This window comes from Podarcis raffonei, chromosome 8 (genome assembly GCF_027172205.1).
Source record: "Podarcis raffonei isolate rPodRaf1 chromosome 8, rPodRaf1.pri, whole genome shotgun sequence".
Taxonomy (NCBI): Eukaryota; Metazoa; Chordata; class Lepidosauria; order Squamata; family Lacertidae; genus Podarcis; species Podarcis raffonei.
This window is the reverse complement of record NC_070609.1, coordinates 36,050,755-36,068,731: the sequence shown is the minus strand read 5'-3', so window position 1 is coordinate 36,068,731 and position 17,977 is coordinate 36,050,755. Positions and strand designations below refer to the sequence as shown.

Sequence of the window (17,977 nt, the reverse complement as noted above, 5' to 3'; positions counted from 1 at the left end):
CTCCATGGCAACCACCTCCTTGGAAGCTGAGGTTTCTGGGAGTTGTAGTCGTCTGTGTCCATTTCCTCGTCCAGAAACGTGCCGAGTTGTCTTCTCTTCCCAAGTTTGCAAAGAAACAGCACATTTGCGACGGGCAATGTCACCCCAACAATTTAGCTTCCGGTGGGAACCATGTTTTTCAGTTCTGGAAGAATGCAAAATCTAACAGGCAGAAACCCAGCTGGTGCAGCTTCCCCAGTGCGTAATTAATTTATTGGGGGGCCTGATGGCTTTTCTGATGGTTCCCTTTGTTAAGTTTTTATTTTTAAGATTAAGCTACAACTGGGAAAAGTCAGGTAGTGGGGCTTTTTGGTTACATTGAAGCCCCCCTCCCCCGGCCAGCTATAGGAACTCCCTGCAGGCAGGCATTTTCAGCTTATCCCTTTCAGCACCTACTTAAAACATTTTTCTTTAGGCCAGCCTATCCAGACATACAGAATATAACATGTGTTTAATCTCTTTTTAGCTACTGTTGTTTTTCATCAATTTTCCCATACAGTGGTACCTCGCAAGACGAAATTAATTTGTTCCGCGGGTTTTTTCTTCTTGCGAGTTTTTTGTCTTGCGAAGCACGGTTTCCCATAGGAATGCATTGAAAATCAATCAATGCGTTCCTATGGAAACCGCCTTCAGACCAGGTCCGGGGACAGTCTGTCCCCCGACCTCTTCTGAAGGCGGGGGGGGGGGACAAGGGCTTTTCTTTCCACCGCCAGCCTTCAGAAGGCTGTTCTGAAGGCTGGCGGTGGGAAGAAAAGCCCTTCTCCCCACCTCCCGCCCCACAAGCTCCGGGGACAGGAGGGCTTTGCTGCTGACCGCCAGCATTTTAAAAGCCCCCGGGACAGTGGAGACTTCTCCGCTGTCCCGGGGCGATTTTAAAATGCTGGCGGGCGGCAGCAAAGCCTTCGCTGCCGACCCCCAGCATTTTAAAAGCCCCCGGGACAGCGGAGGTCTTCTGAAGGCAGGCGGTGGGCGAAAGTCTTTGCTCCCCCCCGCCTGCCTTCAAAAGCCGTCCGGGATAGCGGAGAAACGCGCTGCGCTTCTCCGCTATCCTGGGAAGGCAGGCGGGGGGGGAGCAAAGCCTTTTGCCCCCCGCCGGCCTTCAGAAGAGGTCCAGGACCTCTTCTGAAGGCCGGCGGTGGGCGAAAGGCTTTGCTCCCCACCACCAGCATTTAAAAGAGGTCCCCGGAGATTTCCCTATGGGCTTTCTTCTTGCGAAGCAAGCCCATAGGGAAATTCGTCTGGCGAAGCACCTCGAAAAATGGAAAACTCTTTCTTCTTGCGAGTTTTCCGTCTTGCGAGGCATTCGTCTTGCGGGGCACCACTATTTTAAATACCTGTTTTTATTGATAATGTACGCGACAACAGCAGCATGGATACTACTGGCCCAGAAATGGAAAGAAGACAAAGTTCCGACCAGAGACAAATGGCTGATGAAGATGATGGACTATGCCGAAATGACGAAATTGACTGGGAAAATCAGAAATCAGGAAGAGAAGAATTTTAAGAAGGAATGGGGAAAATTTATAATGTATTTAAGAGAACACTGTAAACAACTAAAAACTTTGGCAGGATTTGAGTGATGCTTGTAATGTATGAAAAACTATGGTAAAAATGGATTATTTTTCTTTTTTTAAAAAAGAGAAAATAAGGGAAGCAGTTGGGGGGAGGGAGATTGATAATGGTAACCATGGCAGGATGGAGGGGAGTCAAAGGATTCAGGGAATCCTAAATGATGAGGTGGCTGTTTTGTTTGAATTTAAATATGTTTTGTAAAACTCTCTCTCTCTCTCTATATATATATATTTAAAAAGATAATGTTTTCTTTCATATTTCTGTAAACAGCTTTGAGGTTTTCTTTCCATCAAGCAAACTTTGTTAAATAAATGACTAAATACAGCATGCCCAAAACAGGGAGATGCACTCATGGGGAGAAGTGATATTGGTTTGATTTTCATTTTTTTCCTGGTTAATAACTTTTATTGTTTCCTGAAGAAAAGTTACAAGTTCATTTCACAGATACAAACATGATCAATTCAAGCCAGCAACTCTAAACACTCCTTGCTCCTACAAAACTGTAACACTCTTGTTCCTGATACCTTATAAGTTGAATTTCTGCCTGTCACATAATCTGTACCTGGGTGCTTTTCAATGGAAGGCTGCAGCCATTATTTCAAGTGGTGTTACCGTAATTATCATTAAGAGTCAAGATGGAGCAGGGCCAGCTCAATATATTTTGCTGCCTGAGGTGCAAGACAAGATGGCACCTTCTCCCAAGGCACATGCAGAAGCCAGTTGCAGTACTGTTGCAAGCTGGACTGTGCACACATTACTACTTATTCTAGCTTTCTTGTGAAACCTCTTCAGCATTTTAGTGCAAATTTTTCCTATTAAACATATTTGGTTGGCAAGCAATTCCTCCTAATAATGTGCATTTTTGTGTTTTCATTAATATATTCATTTTATGTATATCTTATGCATTTTTGTAAATACTATTTGGTTGGAGAACATAACAAAATTTAGATAAGTGTGAATTTTACTGTGTTTCGGTTTCTCATTATTTTGGAAAGTGTGAATTTGATAAATTAGGCTTTAAATGTGAGCCGAACTTCTTCCCCATCCCTAGCTCCCACCTCTGGTGTTTGAAGCCGAGCACCAGTGACGTTAGCCACAGTCCACTGGTATCCTCCAGCTTCTTGAGAAACACTCCTGTTTTATTTGCTTCCCCTCAAACCAGCTTCCATCCAATTAGAAAACGGAAGCCACAATGAAGCTGAAGAGTGTAGCTGGTATTCAACTAAGTCCTACGCAAAGTAGACCCACTGAAATTAATGAACCCAAATTAGTCATGTCCATTGATCTCAATGGAACTACTCTGAGTAGTAGGACTAGCACTGAATACCAGGATACCAGGCAGGAGATGTTCCCATGTCTGTCTGGAGGTGCCAGGGAATCAGGGGTTGAACCTGGGTCTTGCTACATGCAAAACATGGAATGGTTGGCATCTATCTGTCCTGGGAGACAATGGAGGAGTGTGCCTTTGCGGGTGAGGTCAAGCAGTTGGACAGTTGCAGGAGAGAGATGTTTTGCTGCAGCTGGGGCAGATGAAGGCTACAGATACACACAGGGGTGTAGCTTGCTGTTCCGGCACCCGGAGCAGCAGGGGCGGGGCGATCTGGGCATGGGGGCACTGCAGCGATCCGCCCAGGGGGCCTATCGGCGTGGTGGTGATCCACCAGGGGGGCGATTGGCACAGCAGGGATCTGCCTAGGGGGCATTTTGTCACCCCCTCTGGGATGACACCTGGGGCTGTCCGCCCCCTTCCTATGCCCCTTTCCTACACAAATCTTCTTTCTGCACTCCTCCCAGTGGCCATGTGCTCTACTACTGAACCACAGCCCTGTGGAACTTCCATCAGCCTCATCTGCTACCGAATACCATTTACTGGGGACCACAGGTGTGCAGAATGAAAGGTAACTAACTCTTTTGAGATTTCCAGTTGGTCTTAATAAAGATAATGGGCAACTGCTGCTCCTGGAGTCAGTTTCATGAGGGACCTTTCTCTTGCCTCTTCCCCCAGTTCAGTACAAGCTTGAGATTTCTCTGACTGCTTTGGGGAGGAAAACTCATGCAGAAATCTTATCTGGGTCTGCTTCTGCCCTTTAGATATAAAAGCAGAGATGTAGTTAAACACCTGCAACGTTTCCATTCAATGATCGTTATGAGGAACATCTGGAACACCCTCCCCCACAAAGAAAGCACTTTTTTCAAAGCACAGTTGAGGAGATGAAGGATACCAATAATTCTCAAAATGACTAGCAGAAAATAATAAAACAACAAAGAGCAAAACCGGACAGTTGTTTTGGACCTTGGGTGACGGTTGATGGAGACCTGAAATTAAAAGCAGGAAGATGAAACTTTCTGTTGACAGCTGCAATGAGAAGACCTCGAAATGGCACAAAAACAATCCCTAGGGAAGCCTTGGTGGGATAGGAAGAGGGTCAGCTGCTGAGAGATAATATAAGGAGCTGGGTGGGTGGAAGGGAGGTCTGTGTGGCAGCTGAGGAGGAGCTGCGAGGTTGCAAGAAGCTGGCTGAAGCGAGTAAGAGCCTGAGCAGCGAAGTTGTGGATGCAGCCTGGTCTCCTTTATCCATCTCTAGCCAAAGGGGCCTACTTCCAAGTAAGTGTGCAATGGCTTGTACCCTTAAAAGCTTTGGAAAGGGATGTGTTGTATTATCATTGTTTTGTCATTTTAGGCTGAATGCACAGAGCTCTAACTAGTTTTGGCAGTATCCTATCTCTGTGTTCAAGTGCTCCCTTTGGAAAAAAGTCCCAATTCTCTTTTCTTTTCTCTCAAGCTGCTATGTTAGAAGGCAATGTTATATAAATATATATGAGAGTTGCTGTATTTCAAAACGTGAGTTTGTTGAGTTTTTTTTTGTGGGGGACAAAGTTGTTGACTTCTGACATGGGTTGCCATACGTCCAGATTTTCCCAGACGTCTCAGTGGTTTCCACCTGGACACTACTTCTGACTGCCTTATTCCAGCTATGTCTGGGAAATTATGGACATATGACAACCCTAATATGTATTCCCAAGCAATGAGCAGTCAAAAGGCTTGGTAAATGTCTTTGAGATGCTGGTGTTTAAATGGTGATACTGATAGCTATTTGTTTTGCTTTCCCCCCAAAGTATGCTGGGGTGATACAATTTTGGAAACTGACATTCTAAATGTAGAATATAATTGTTCCCATGTCTGTTTGCAATTTTTTTTTCCAGTCAGGGATCCTATGTCTTAACAGGTGCCTGAAACACATTTTAGTTGAGAAAGTTAGATCCACCCAACATCGGCCTGTGAGATGCAGCTCTTAAAGGCATAGGTATCTGATCTGCAAAAAAAAGCTGGCAATCCTATCCAAGCCATAACCTCAAGTTCTCTGAAGTTGCTAATTTTGCAAACAGTTGGGTAAAGGTTCTATTCACTGCTAGGCAAAACAGTCTGTTTCCCCCTTTATAATATGAAGGAGACTGTGGAAGTTTAACTGCTTGGTTAATCATTTATTTTTAAAAATAATAATTGTAGAACCAGTTCTGTGGATAACCCTATTGTATTATTTACTACAATTCTTTCTTGCTACCATTAAGACATCCTCACATCCATCCCTCAATGCCATTTTGGTTTTCTGATCTAAAAAAGAAATATTCTGGTACCTATGTGGCACTTTCTCCAACTCTACAGCCCCTCATTATTGGAGAGCTCCTCCTTTGCTTCCCACTCCCCACCTCTTAATATTTCCCAGGGGTTCCCAAACAGTCTTCCCCTAGCTTCATTCAGGTTATCTGCATGGTGTCTTTGGATTTGTGGTTGAAGATGGAAGATGGCACATCCATAGCATATTCATTTTTTAATAGTGTTTCAATGTGTCTCCTTTATTCCTTATATATTGTGTTATAAATTATACTGAATGCAATAAAATGCAATGTATGAGAAATAGAAGCATTGATAAAGTGCCACTGAAATCATGCAGCACCTAGCACTGCACATCACAATTGCTACAACAGGCTGCTGCAGTTTGCTGGTGGGTAGATTTCTTGGGGGGGGCATGTACACATTGCCAAACCAGGAGAGGTGTCATCAGAAATGGGGACAAAAGGGGACATAGAATTCCATAATGTTTTCGAATTTAGAAATATTTACTATATTTTAAATAGAAATGCATATATCTAACCATAGAGGGGAAGACTCTTGACCTGAGTACCTGCTCGGGTCCTGTTGCTCACAGCTGGTTGGCTATTTCAAGACACACACACCCTCCATCCATACTTTCCTCCTTAGAATTCCTTATTTTTAAACCAGACTTTCTACCACACTGAACAGCCCTTCCATCTTCAACTTCAGTTCCCCAGACCTTGTTGGACTGCAATCATCATCTCTGGTCACTGGCTGGCTTTAAAATTAACCAATGGTTTTTTAAATCCTTCTGCTCACAGCTGTTCAGCATGATTACAACCAACCTTAAAAATGCAACAAGCCCCATCAAGGTGTAGCATTCCAGGGTTTAACTCTGCACTGCATGAACAAGTCCTTTCTTTTATCTGTCCTGAATCTTCCAACATTCAGCTTCGTCGATGTACCTGAGTTCTAGTGCTATAAGAGAGGGAGAGAAATGTTTCTCTGTCCACTTTCTCAATGCCATGCATAATTTTATACCCTTCTATAATGTTGCCTCTTCCTCACCTTTAAACTAAAAAGTCCCATATATTGCAGGCTTTTTTCCTAGGGGAGTTGCTCCATTTGGTTTGCCCTTTTCATCATCATCATCATCATCATCATCATCATTTTATTATTTAAAGCCCGCCCATCTGGCTAGGTTTCCCTAGCCACTCTGGGCAGTGGCGGAGCAAGCCGATCAGGCGCCTGGGATGGCGCGCCTGCCCTGCACCCAGGGACTGGGCCAGCCGCCCATGGGGGCACAGAGGGGCCTCCAAGGAGTCTGCTTGCCTCTTCCCACTCAGCCGCCCTACCACTGAGGGTGAGGTGGCGGGTTGACCATTTGGGGCAGTGTGGAGCCTGCGGGTGCCCATGCCACCATGTCACTCCTCGGAGAGACATGTGGCTTGGGCGTGCTGCAGGCCCCGCAGTGAGTGCTGCCCACCATTTTGTCACTCCCCTCAGTGGGACACTTTACCGCACCCCCCTTGCTATGCCCCTGACTCTGGACGGCTCCCAACAGAACACTAAAAACAGAATAAAACTTCAAACATTAAAAACTTCCCTAAACAGGGCTGCCTTCTAAACCTTTCACAACTACACAATATCCATTTTGAGGTGAGATGTCCAGAACCGCACAAAATATTCCAAATGCAGTCGCACCATATATTTGCATAATGGCAGTATAATACTGGCAGTTTTATTTTCAATTCATTTTCTAATGATTTCTAGTATGGAATTTGCTTTTTTTCCCCCATGGTCACTGCACATTGGGTTGACATATTCGCAATATCGTCTATGACTCCAAGGTCTCTCTCTCTCTCTCTCTCTCTCTCTCTCTCTCTCTCTCTCTCTCTGCCCCCCAGAAATGGCCATGAAGTGCTTGTTGCTCCTAGTTCTGGTACTCCTCCTGCCTGCTACAGAGACAACTTATCACAGTAAGTTTCCTGATGGCCTTCCTGGAAAACAAAGAGGCTGATGGAACGTCATCAGGGCAATAGATAAGATGGCCATAGAAGCGTCATTGAAAACTGAGTTTACAGTTTGCCAACTGTGCCCCATCAACCATATGGCTGGTGGGCATGCAGCTTGCCTCCCAAGCCTCCGCTGGAGGTGAGCGATCCCCGTAGAGGTTTAGGATGGAAGCTGCGCCCCACCAACTATATGGCTGGCAGGCATGCAGCTTCCTTCCCAAGCCTCCGTGGGAGGAGAGTGATCCCCACAGAGGCTTGGGGAAAGGTCGACAACTCTGGGAAAGGGGGGGCACCAGAGGGATCTTTGAACCACGGCACCGAATATGCTTAAGATGGCCCTGTCAGCCTGTGTACCAGAACACAGAATTGACCTGCACCTCCACGGACAGCTATGAGTCCAAAATTACTCCCAAGCTGTGCACCTGCTCCTTCAGGGGCACAGTTACCCCATTCAGGACCAGACTTGGGACTGGGCAGCCCATCCAATTGAGGACTGTTCTCCGTAAAGTAGGGTACCTGACCTCCCACCCCTCCACTGGCCAACAGAATGACGGCTTTCCTCTGCTGTAGGTCATCTGATGGAGGTTCCCAGTGCAAGAGGAGAAGCTGCCTCACGTCCTCGGAGGAATCTGGGAGAGCCTTGCTTCCCAAACCCATGCTGGAACCAGGGAGACTGCACCGCAGTTGGGAACAATGCCAACTGCTCTTGTAAGCCAGGGTTCACTGGCTTGCGCTGTAAAGGTAACACAGGTCTGCTGTGCTGTGGGGAAGTGTATGTCTTTCTCTCCCCGTCTCCCTTGCATCCCTGGGTGTGGTTGGTCCTAATTATAGAATGGTAGAGTTGGAAGGGGTCCCAAGGGCCATCTAGTCCAACCCCCTGCAACGCAGGAATTGCAACTAGAGAATCCCTGACAGATGGCCACCCAACCTCTGTTTAAAAGCTTCCAGTGAAGGAGAGTCCACTGCCTTCTGAGGCAGGCTTTCAAAGTTCCTTCCTTTCACACCACTTTGCCAAAAAAACCCCTGAAGGATCTGCCAAATCATATTTTACATTACGAAGGATTCTGGGGTATTTCTGAAGCAGAGGTGGTGAACCTTTTTCAGCCTGAGGGCCACGGTCGCTTAAGACCAGACTTCTGTGGGGCCACATGCCAGTAGTGGGCGGGGCCAGAGCTGCAATAGGACAGGGCTTTGTCCACACTCTTTCACACACCCAAACATTTTCAGCCCACAGATGTGCACATATAGAGCCCTGCTACTCTAGATAGTTTCCTGCAGCAACAGGATAGCAATTTGGGCTGCATTGGAATTGTCTGTGAAGGAATGGAGTGCTTAACCTCCCACCCTAGCAACCTGATAAAACAGAATGTGTGTGTGTGTGTGTGTGTGTGTGTGTGTGTGTTTTAGGCCCCATCTGCACTATAAAATTAAAGCACACCATGGTTTCATATCACTTTGAACCACTTTCACCCAAAGAATTCTGGGAATTGTTGTTTGTTTAGGGTGCTGAGAGTTGTTAGGAGGCCCCTATTCCCCTCAGAGAGGTACAATTCCCATAGTTCCCTGCAAAAAGGGATTTACCGTTAAACCACTCTGAGAATTTTAGCTCCGAACAACTACAGTTCCCATGGTTCTCTGGGGTAAGCCTTTAGGATTAAAGTAGTATTATACTGGTTTAAATGTATAGTGTAGATGGGGTCTTAATGGCCCCTCCTATTGCCAGCACGGGTCACGCCCACTGGCATGCACCCACAAGCACCCACCCACCACTGCATGCACTGCTCAGAGGTAGGGAGGTTCCCCACGTGCTCTAATTGATGGATTTTCTCCCCCAGAAATGGTGGTGAAACTGGAATGCATGGAAGAATTCATGAGGATGCTGGTGAGGAAGGAAGCATTTGAAATGCTGAGGATCCCCCTGGCCTCTCTCCACCTGAGTAGCCGTACCTGCCTGGTCTCCGAGCAATGGCAAGACGGAGTCAGTTACTTTGGTGCAAAGCTGACTGGGGAGAACCACACCACCTGTGGCTCCACCACTAATGTAAGTGCTCTGGAGCAGTTCGTAAAGAAGAAGATCCACACAAGTGTGCAACTACTTATTTTTATTTCATATACAAATCTGGAGCAATTTCACAAAAAATATATAGACATGCTCACTGCCATTGATAGCCTTCCTCCTCCTTCTTTTCTTCTTCGTGTTCTTATCCCTCTTCCTCCTCCCATCCATTACATTACAGAAATTCAATCTTGAAGTAACCAATGCATGAAGTACTGTGGCCAGATTTTATATTGTTGCCCTCTTTATCCACATGTGGTTTTGAACCCCCTAATCCAGTTTCTGGTCCATTTTCAGATCAATGAGACTCATGTGTCCTACGCCAATGTGATTGAGTCCGGCAGTGACAACGACCAGAGTATCATCACCAGGAGCATCCAGATCCGCTTGCACTTCTCCTGCATCTATGCCTCCAAGCAGGTGGTTGGCCTGAGCTACGGACTCAGGCCTGTGGACAAGTAGGTGGTTGTTGTAGTTGTTGTAGTTGTTGTTGTGATGACTCTGGCCAGGGGCTTTCCTCTGATGGCCACAGCCTTTGGCCTGTTCCCCCATCCTTGCTCCATTGTGGCATGTGCTGCAGGGCTGGCCGAGGGGGGTGGGGGAGAACTTTGGTTCAGTTTAAAGGCAAACCCATCTAATTTTCACTTCCTGAAGCAAGACGCAAACCAAAGCACAGCCGTCCCCCAAAATTCACACTTCTCCGAATTTTGCAATGCAGTTCTCCAGCTGAGTAATGTGTACAAAAATGCATGCACTAGGGTAAAGTGCGCGTAGCAATGGAAAGTGAAAATATGAAACAAAAATACATAATGATAAAATGTTTTCGAAAACAATGTGTATATGAGACACAATTCCATATGTGTATATTAGAAAATCGTACTAAAATGCTTTGAATTTTCATGAGGGTATTTTAAATCCTGCTGGAACTGAATTGGATCTTAATGCCTGAGGGGGTCTATAGGGAAGGAGGGAGTCTTTCAGGTATTTGGGACATGAGTTGTTTAGGGCTTTAAACTGATGTTGAATTTGGCCTGCAAGCCAGTATACCAGATTATATGAGATCTAAATGGAACCCCAGTTGTAATCTGGCCTCTGAATTTTGGACTAGTTGAAGTTTCCAAGCAGTCTTCAAGGGCAGTCCCACATGGAGATTATTGTGACAATCCGGTCTGGAAGTGGGCCAGTTAGATGGACCAATAGTCTGATTTGGTACTTCTGAAAATGGGTTCTCCCTAGGCATGCTGGAATCTCCCTCTTCTCATTTTGTCTTCGCTTCTTCCGGCATTCATCACCTGAGTTTGCTATTAGATATACTTATTTAACTTCCTTGTATCTTGTCCTGGGACTCCAGAATTGGGTGGGGAAAGGTGGTGATTGTGGGAGAGCGGATAAACATGGGCAGGTGGGTTAGGTTTGTCCATGTGAATCCCTGACTGACTCTGACGGGGTTTGTGTGTGGCTGCCTCTTTTCCTAGGATTGTCCAGTTTACGGCCAAGGAAGGGGACTTCAGAGTCAACATGCAGCTGTATGAAAACGCCAGCTATGTGCGTGCCTATGCCAAGTCACAACTGACGTTCCTCATAACAGACATGCTCTACGTCCTCGTGAAAATAGAAGGGCAGGATCAGGCGAAGTACTTCTTCCTCGGCATGGAGGACTGCTGGGGCACTCCGACAGGTGACCCACTGGACAGCACAAAGCACTTCCTGATCATGAAGGGGTGAGAGTCTGGCATGGCATTTGTTGAGGGGTTTGATCCTGTATATCCGCTTTCCCCAACCTGTGGGTTGCAAAGCCTCTGCAAGTGAGTTGCGGGCTTTACAAGTAAACTCCCCCCCCCCATTATTTATTCATAAAAAATATATTTTCATACCACTATATCATAAACAAGAATATCAAAATGGTTTACAGCAATGAAAACATAAAACCATACAATAAAAAAAATTAAAAGCAGGCATCAGTTAACTATTGGGGAAAGATGTATTCTTAACTGCCTGCATAGGCCTGGTGGGGGTGGGGAATGTTTCCGGCAGCCATTTAAAAGCTGGCACAGAATTATCTGAGGATTTGTAAGGTGAAATTGCTACCTATTCAGGATGAGTAATATAATATTTTAGGTAATGATACAACAAGGATAGGAATTGAAGCGAAATGTAAAGATGTAAAGTTTAATTTTGTAAACCATCAGATGGGAGGGAGGGAAGTCGTTAGGCTCAGTCGATCCAAAGAGATAAAACAAGAGGATACGATGTTATGTAATGTGATTATATGTAAAACCAATAAAAATCATTTATAAAAAATAAAAATAAAAGCTGGCACAGAAAGCGCCTATTGAATCTCCCTTGGCAGAGAGTTCCACTGGACTGAGCCGATGACACTGGAGGCTCGGTTTCTCACCGTTGTCAAATGAGCCTTGCCAATGCAGGGTATGACCAACGATGCTCCTAAAGCTGCCTGTGGTTACCAGTGGGGTGAAAGGCACTTGCACATTATCAAATGCACTTTTTTTAAAAAAAATTGTGTTCCAGGACTGAATGCTTACAGCCTGGGTTAAGTTGGGAGCCTGGACATTTAAGCTTGTGCTTGGTCTCTTCCAGGTGCCCGCACGACAAGACGCTGACTTTCCTCAATGCCGTTGGTAACAGCACTGTGGCAAAGTTTAGCTTTCAGATGTTCCAGTTCAAAAACTTCCAGGAGGTGTTCCTGCACTGCCAAGTGCGCCTTTGTGTACCGGAGAACAAAGAGCCCTGCGCCAAGGTAACCTCTCTCTCTGTGTCTTTAGGATATTGGGCACTCTTCTGCATCTCTGTAGGGTGTAGGTCGCCACTGTGGTGCTCCTGGGCTCGCATGTATCCTCAGATGCTAGCAGGATCCCATTGACCTTCCTCATCCTTGTGCTGAAAAATATATTCCTTAGTCAATGGAAGGCTCCCCGCCCCCGCCACCAGTGAAATTCTTCTATAATGAGTGCCTCTCTTTTATAATGATGTGTATGTGTGTTTGTGTGTGTACAATCACACCAAAGAAATGTAGAAGAGCAAAACAAAGGATTGCAAACTGGAATAAGGGTATTGCTACTGGTGTACTAAACTTGAGACACTGTAATTTAAAAGTAGAACTATGTAATCTGCTAGGCTGCTGCTATGCCCGGTATATAAAAGTATAGCAAGCGAGTAATAATCCTGCATTTCAGGGGTTGTGGTCTGACTCCACAATTTTGATAATAAAGGAATAATTACTGGTGGCATACTAAATTTGAGAGATCTAGTTGTTGGGGAATTAAAAACAAACATTTGTCCACTAGGCTGCAGCTAATGCCCAGAAGTATAGCAAAAAATATATGCATATAAGGGTGCAACTCTTAAAGATGAGGTATTGTAAAAAATATATACTAGCTGGTGGTTGCTGCTGCAGCTGTATATACAAGTATAGCAAACCATTGTCAGGGTGGGGTTGCTGGTGCAAAGGTGAGATAGAGTGGTTGGAAATTCTGAAATGCACTTAGCCATGAGGCTGCTGCTTGCTTAGTGGGCAGAAGCAAACCCACTGGCAAGGGTGAGGCTGCTAGAGGTGAGAGATTTGCTTACCAGTGCCTGGAAATTTAAAATAAATCTGTAAGCTATGAAGCTGCTGTTGATGCCCAGTACAGTAGTGACCAAACAGCTACAAGGATGTGCCACTGATGCAGCAGAGGTGTATGCTAAAGTAGATTTAAAAAAAATTAATATAATTTAGCAAAATATTGTGAAAGGATGGAGAGGTGACGGTATAAAACTCAGCCACTGCTTCAGAAAAAAGAAGACAGCTAATGCCCCTTGATGGGTGGGGACAAGGGTATTGTACTTAACTAATAGGGACACGGGTGGCACTGTGATCTAAACCACTGAGCCCCTTGGGCTTGCCGATCAGAAGGTCGGCGGTTCAAATCCGCATGATGGAGTGAGCTCCCATTGCTCTGTCCCAGCTTCTGCCAACCTAGCAGTTCGAAAGCACACCAGTGCAAGTAGATAAATCGGTACCGCTGCGGTGGGAAGGTAAACGGAGTCACGGTGTTCCATTGCACCAGAAGCGGTTTAGCCCTGCTGGTCACATGACCCGGAAAGCCGGCTCCTTCGGCCTGAAAGCAAGATGAGCGCCGCAACCCCATAGTCACCTTTGACTGGACGAAACCATCCAGAAGTCCTTTACTTTTTTTTTTTACCTTTTACTTAACTATTAAAGAACAACAAACAATTTTGTAGAAGGGTAGGAAGGATGAGAAAAGAAAAGACTGCGAAGTTAAACTCCTGGATTGAGAAGGACTGGATTTAGGAGCATGGGTGCACATGCAAAGCTAAATACTAAGGTCAAGGTTGCAGGGTGGGGTGGGGGTGGGGGTGGAGTGGGATGATGACATCCAGTGAAGCTGAACGTTGGAAGATTCCGGACAGATAAAATAAAGGACTTCACACACTGCAAAGTTAAAGTATGTGGAACTCTCTCGTGCATGAGGCAGTAATAGCCACCAACTTAGATGGCTTTAAAAGAGGCCTAGGCAAATTCATAGAGGAGAAAGCTATCAATGGCTGTTAACTACAATGGTCAGAGGCAGTAATACTTCTGAATCCCAGTTGCTGGAAGCTGCAAGGGTGGGGGGTGATGTTGTGCTCAGCTTCCACTTGCGGGTTTCCCATAATGGGCATCTGGTCAGCTACTGTGAAAAGGGAACTAGTTGGGCCACTAGCCGGATCCATCAGGCTCTTCTTATGTTTTATGCACGAGTTAAGTAATAAAATAATTAATTTTTAAGATATAGCACAACAAACAACTGTTTCTAGGGGGGGATTTTAATGATATTTTTTATATATGTTCATGCTTGTAAACTGCTTTGTGAGACTAATGATCTGAAAAATGGCAATTAAACCAAAATAAAAATGTAACAATTTAATAAACATTTAAATGTACTTTGGCTGCAGGTATGCCATATATTTAAAGCACCCACTCCTCCCAAGATTCCTGGAAACTGTAATTTACCCCCTTATACAGCTACAATTCTTAGCATCCTTGGCAAACTAGAGCTCCCAGGATTCTTGCAGCAGGGAAGACTTGTGCTTTAAATGTGTGATGTGAACACAGTTTTTCTTTCAACCTTTTTTTTAAAAAAAATCTGCACAGTCATTTGTAATACAGATTAATGCATAAAGAGGGCAGAACAGACTAATGATTGAACATGTGAAAGTGACACAGAGCAGGGCTTGGCTGAACTGTCTACTGTTGGAAACCGAAATGTTGGACTACAGTAACCCATGTGCTGATCCAGGACAACATTTTTTTTTATTCTTCCCTTTCCCAAAACTTGTAGCAAAAGATCAAATAAGATGCTTATGTATTGTATCCTTCCTTGTGGCTCTTGGGAGGGAAGAGGAGATCCATTTTAATTTATTTAAATTGAAAACAACAGGTTGATGGGCTTGCAGAAATGGCTCATTATGTAGCTATAATTCTGTGTTATATAAGATGCATCTTTGTACACATTCAGCAGTGGAGTAAGACTCACGCCTTTTCCCTCTTGATCTTGACTGCAGCAATGTCCCAGCAAGCAAAGAAGCAAGAGGGAGCTGGCTGATGACTACCAGAAGATCATCTCCTATGGTCCCATTCGTTTCCTGGCCTCACCACACTTGGAAGTGCAGGATGCTGAGGACCAACAGCTCATCTGGAGTATGTACCTATTTTCCTGGATCAGGTCATGAACGGCCCAGACCAGCCTTTCTCAACCTGGTGCCCTCCAGATACTTTGGACCACAGTTCCACTCAGTCCTAGCTGGCACAGTCAATGGTCAGGGGTGATGGGAGTTGTAGTCTGAAACATCTGGAAGGCACCACCAGTTTGGGGAAGGTTGATCTGGGCCACTGGTGTTCAGCCTTAGGCCCCTGCTGGACTCCATCTCCCATCATCCCCAGCCAGTCTTGGTCATTCTCTCTTGCCACAACCCCCATCCTCAGTTGCACTAACCTGCCTGACTCTCTTTTTCCTCCCCTCAGAAATGCAGCTGTGGATCCCTGGTGCAGTGGTTTCAGCAAGTATTGCTGTCGTCATCATTTTGATTGCTGTTGCAAAAGCCATGAAGAAATGAGCAAGTTGTAAAAACAAATGGCGGCTGCAGCAGAATTCCAAATAAATACAATTGCAGATAGATGTGGTGTCTCACTCACTAGCTTGCTTTACTCTGGGAGTCAATTTAGAAGTGAGAGATACGATGTATGATGGAACTGTTTTGTTCTCAGCTCTGCAGTCCCATTTCACACACAAAGCAAGCAGTGAAGGAACTTCTTTGGGTTGAGATGCTACTGTGTGACTATCTCCTGGGTGGCAGGAGGCTGCAGGGCCAAGAAGGGGGCTCCAGGGACCCAGATGTCTTCTAGCTAACATAGCAAGAGAGGTTGCTCCAACAGGCTTGCGGTGAAAGGTAATGAGACATTCCTAGCTTAAGGTTAAATGAGACAGCATGGTTTAAATCAATCAGCATCATCTTTTGACCAGTTCATTATGTAGATAAGCCACTACCAGGTATTTTGTGATTTTACCATTGTATTTATTAGATCCATGTATATGCTACCCTCCATCCAATTAGCATCAACCTGCATCCCCATATGTTGTTGGGACCATGACTCTCAGCCTTCCTGACCATCGGTGATGCTGGCTGGGGCTGCTGGGTGTTGTAATCCAACAAGTAAGGGCTGCATAGGCCCTGCAGTATTGTAATGCAAGTGAAAGCAGATCTCACAAACACACCCAACCTTTGGACGTTGCAGCCTGGTTTATGCGCTGTAACAGAAGCATGGGAGCCTGTCCTTTGATCCTGGCACGTTGCTCCATTAATGTCTGAAAGGGGAGCGGGGCAAATACAGGTGGTGTGGGGAGCCATCAGGTTGCCCAGTTTCTCCCCATCATTTGCTATGCATGTGCAGTGCTGCAGCAACGCAAGGTTAGAGCACAGATGTGACTCCTGGAGCAACATGGCAGCCTGAGAATTGAGCTTGAGCTCATCCCCTGCTGGAATCTGTGCTGAAAGAGGGCCAAGGGTGGCACTAGAAGCTTCTTAAACTAGGACACAGGGAGCCTTCCCAATCCAAAGACTGCTGCTGGGTGTGCTGTTTGCTTGGGGCTGTCTATCATACAGTATGTGCTGATGGCTATGTCCAGTTGTACCATCATTTTGGACCAGGATTTTCCACGTTCTCCTCAATTAGCTACAATATCTATTTTCCCATAAGACCTGCCACAATTAACCCACATATCACTTCTACTCTTTCTTTTACACCATGGGAAACACAACTCGCTTTTCACACTAGGTGGTTAGTGATCATGGTCTTTGGTTCTTTCAGAAAAACTGACACAACAAAATAGACTTTTGTCAAGGAATCGTCCAGGTGGATAGCTTTATTGAGTCTCGGCAGCCTCTCATACAAGGTGCTAACAGGGGCAATAGCTCCTCTCGCCTTCTGCACTGTCGTACAACAGGCTGGTCCTGCTTATTTAGGAGTCGTTCATTGTACACACTTTGAATACCCCTTATGAAACTGTATGGACCTGTATGGTTTGCTGGCCCTAATGGCCCCTTTCAGATACTCAGTGCCTTACCAACTTGTTAGTTTTTTGTGTGGAAAAAAAAATCCATAAACAATCAAAACAGTTAATACTTTTCTTTTTTTAACAACCAAGCATCCATAGGTGTACACCAGTCATCTAACTGAACTTAACCTTCTGTAATTGAACACACTAACAAGCTTGCTCTTAAGAGTCTATTTGTCTTAAAGATACAGTAGCATGTATCAGCATGGGGGAATTGGTGAGCGTGAAAAAAGGGGCTGTGGAATTGGAGAAAAAGAAGCATGGGAATGAGGGGGAGGGTCTGTGTGCAAGGAAGAGTTGAGAAAAGTAATGGGGGGGGATTGAGGGCTCGAAGAGGGCTAAAAAGAAAGTAGGAGGCATGGAAATGGGTTGAAGATGAAAGCATGGACAAAAGAACAGGAGAGGTGGTGCCTTCAAAACTGGGCAGAAGGTGAAAAGGATGCTTGGTTGCTGGTGCAATGGGTCACTGTTAACCAGAAGGTTGATGGTTGGAGCCCACCCAGGGACAGCTCTGGGCAGGATTTGTGCATTGCAGGGAGTTGGACTAGATGACCCTCTGATTCCCTTCCAACTTACAATTCTATTATTCTAAGGGGGGAGGGAGATACAACTTACCATGGGGTAGTTTGTGTGCAAGGTGCAGTTTCACAAAAGGGGGGGTGAGGCTAGTGCATGGGGGTGCAGAATAGAAAAGTAGCTCCAGAAATGGGGTGGGAAGATCTAGTGGGTCAATCTGCGGGGGAAATGGCTGGGGGCTGGCAAGTGGTGCGAGCTGGGGCACAGCCCCTAGTTATAAATGGGTCAATAAATATAATTTTTGTATGTTAAAAAACAAAACAAAACTGTCCAGCAGGGCAGCTGTATGAGTCTTGCCCTAAGACGCCTATTGGGTTTGCTATGTGCTTACATTTTTGTGGCATAAATTTGGTTGTAGAGACTGCTTTGCCACTACAAGTCTAATTTTCCAACAGTATATAAATAATGGTCAACTGTTTCATGCTGGAGTCTCCCTTACCAATACATTCAATTCTATTTTCTTAGTAATAATAATAATAATTTATTATTTATACCCCCCCCACCATCT

The 17,977-nt window shown here is 45.3% G+C and overlaps 1 protein-coding gene across 1 annotated transcript; it reads left to right on the top strand.

The window, feature by feature from the left end:
• The first annotated feature begins 4,097 nt into the window (after positions 1-4,097).
• Positions 4,098-15,454, top strand: LOC128419002 (uromodulin-like). Its single transcript, XM_053399233.1, has 9 exons — positions 4,098-4,216; positions 7,114-7,185; positions 7,792-7,962; positions 9,057-9,262; positions 9,575-9,735; positions 10,753-10,998; positions 11,876-12,035; positions 14,843-14,978; positions 15,303-15,454. Exons 2-9 carry the CDS (start codon positions 7,116-7,118, stop codon positions 15,392-15,394), a joined length of 1,242 nt encoding a protein of 413 aa, XP_053255208.1. The 5' UTR covers positions 4,098-4,216; positions 7,114-7,115; the 3' UTR covers positions 15,395-15,454.
• The last annotated feature ends 2,523 nt before the right edge of the window (positions 15,455-17,977 follow it).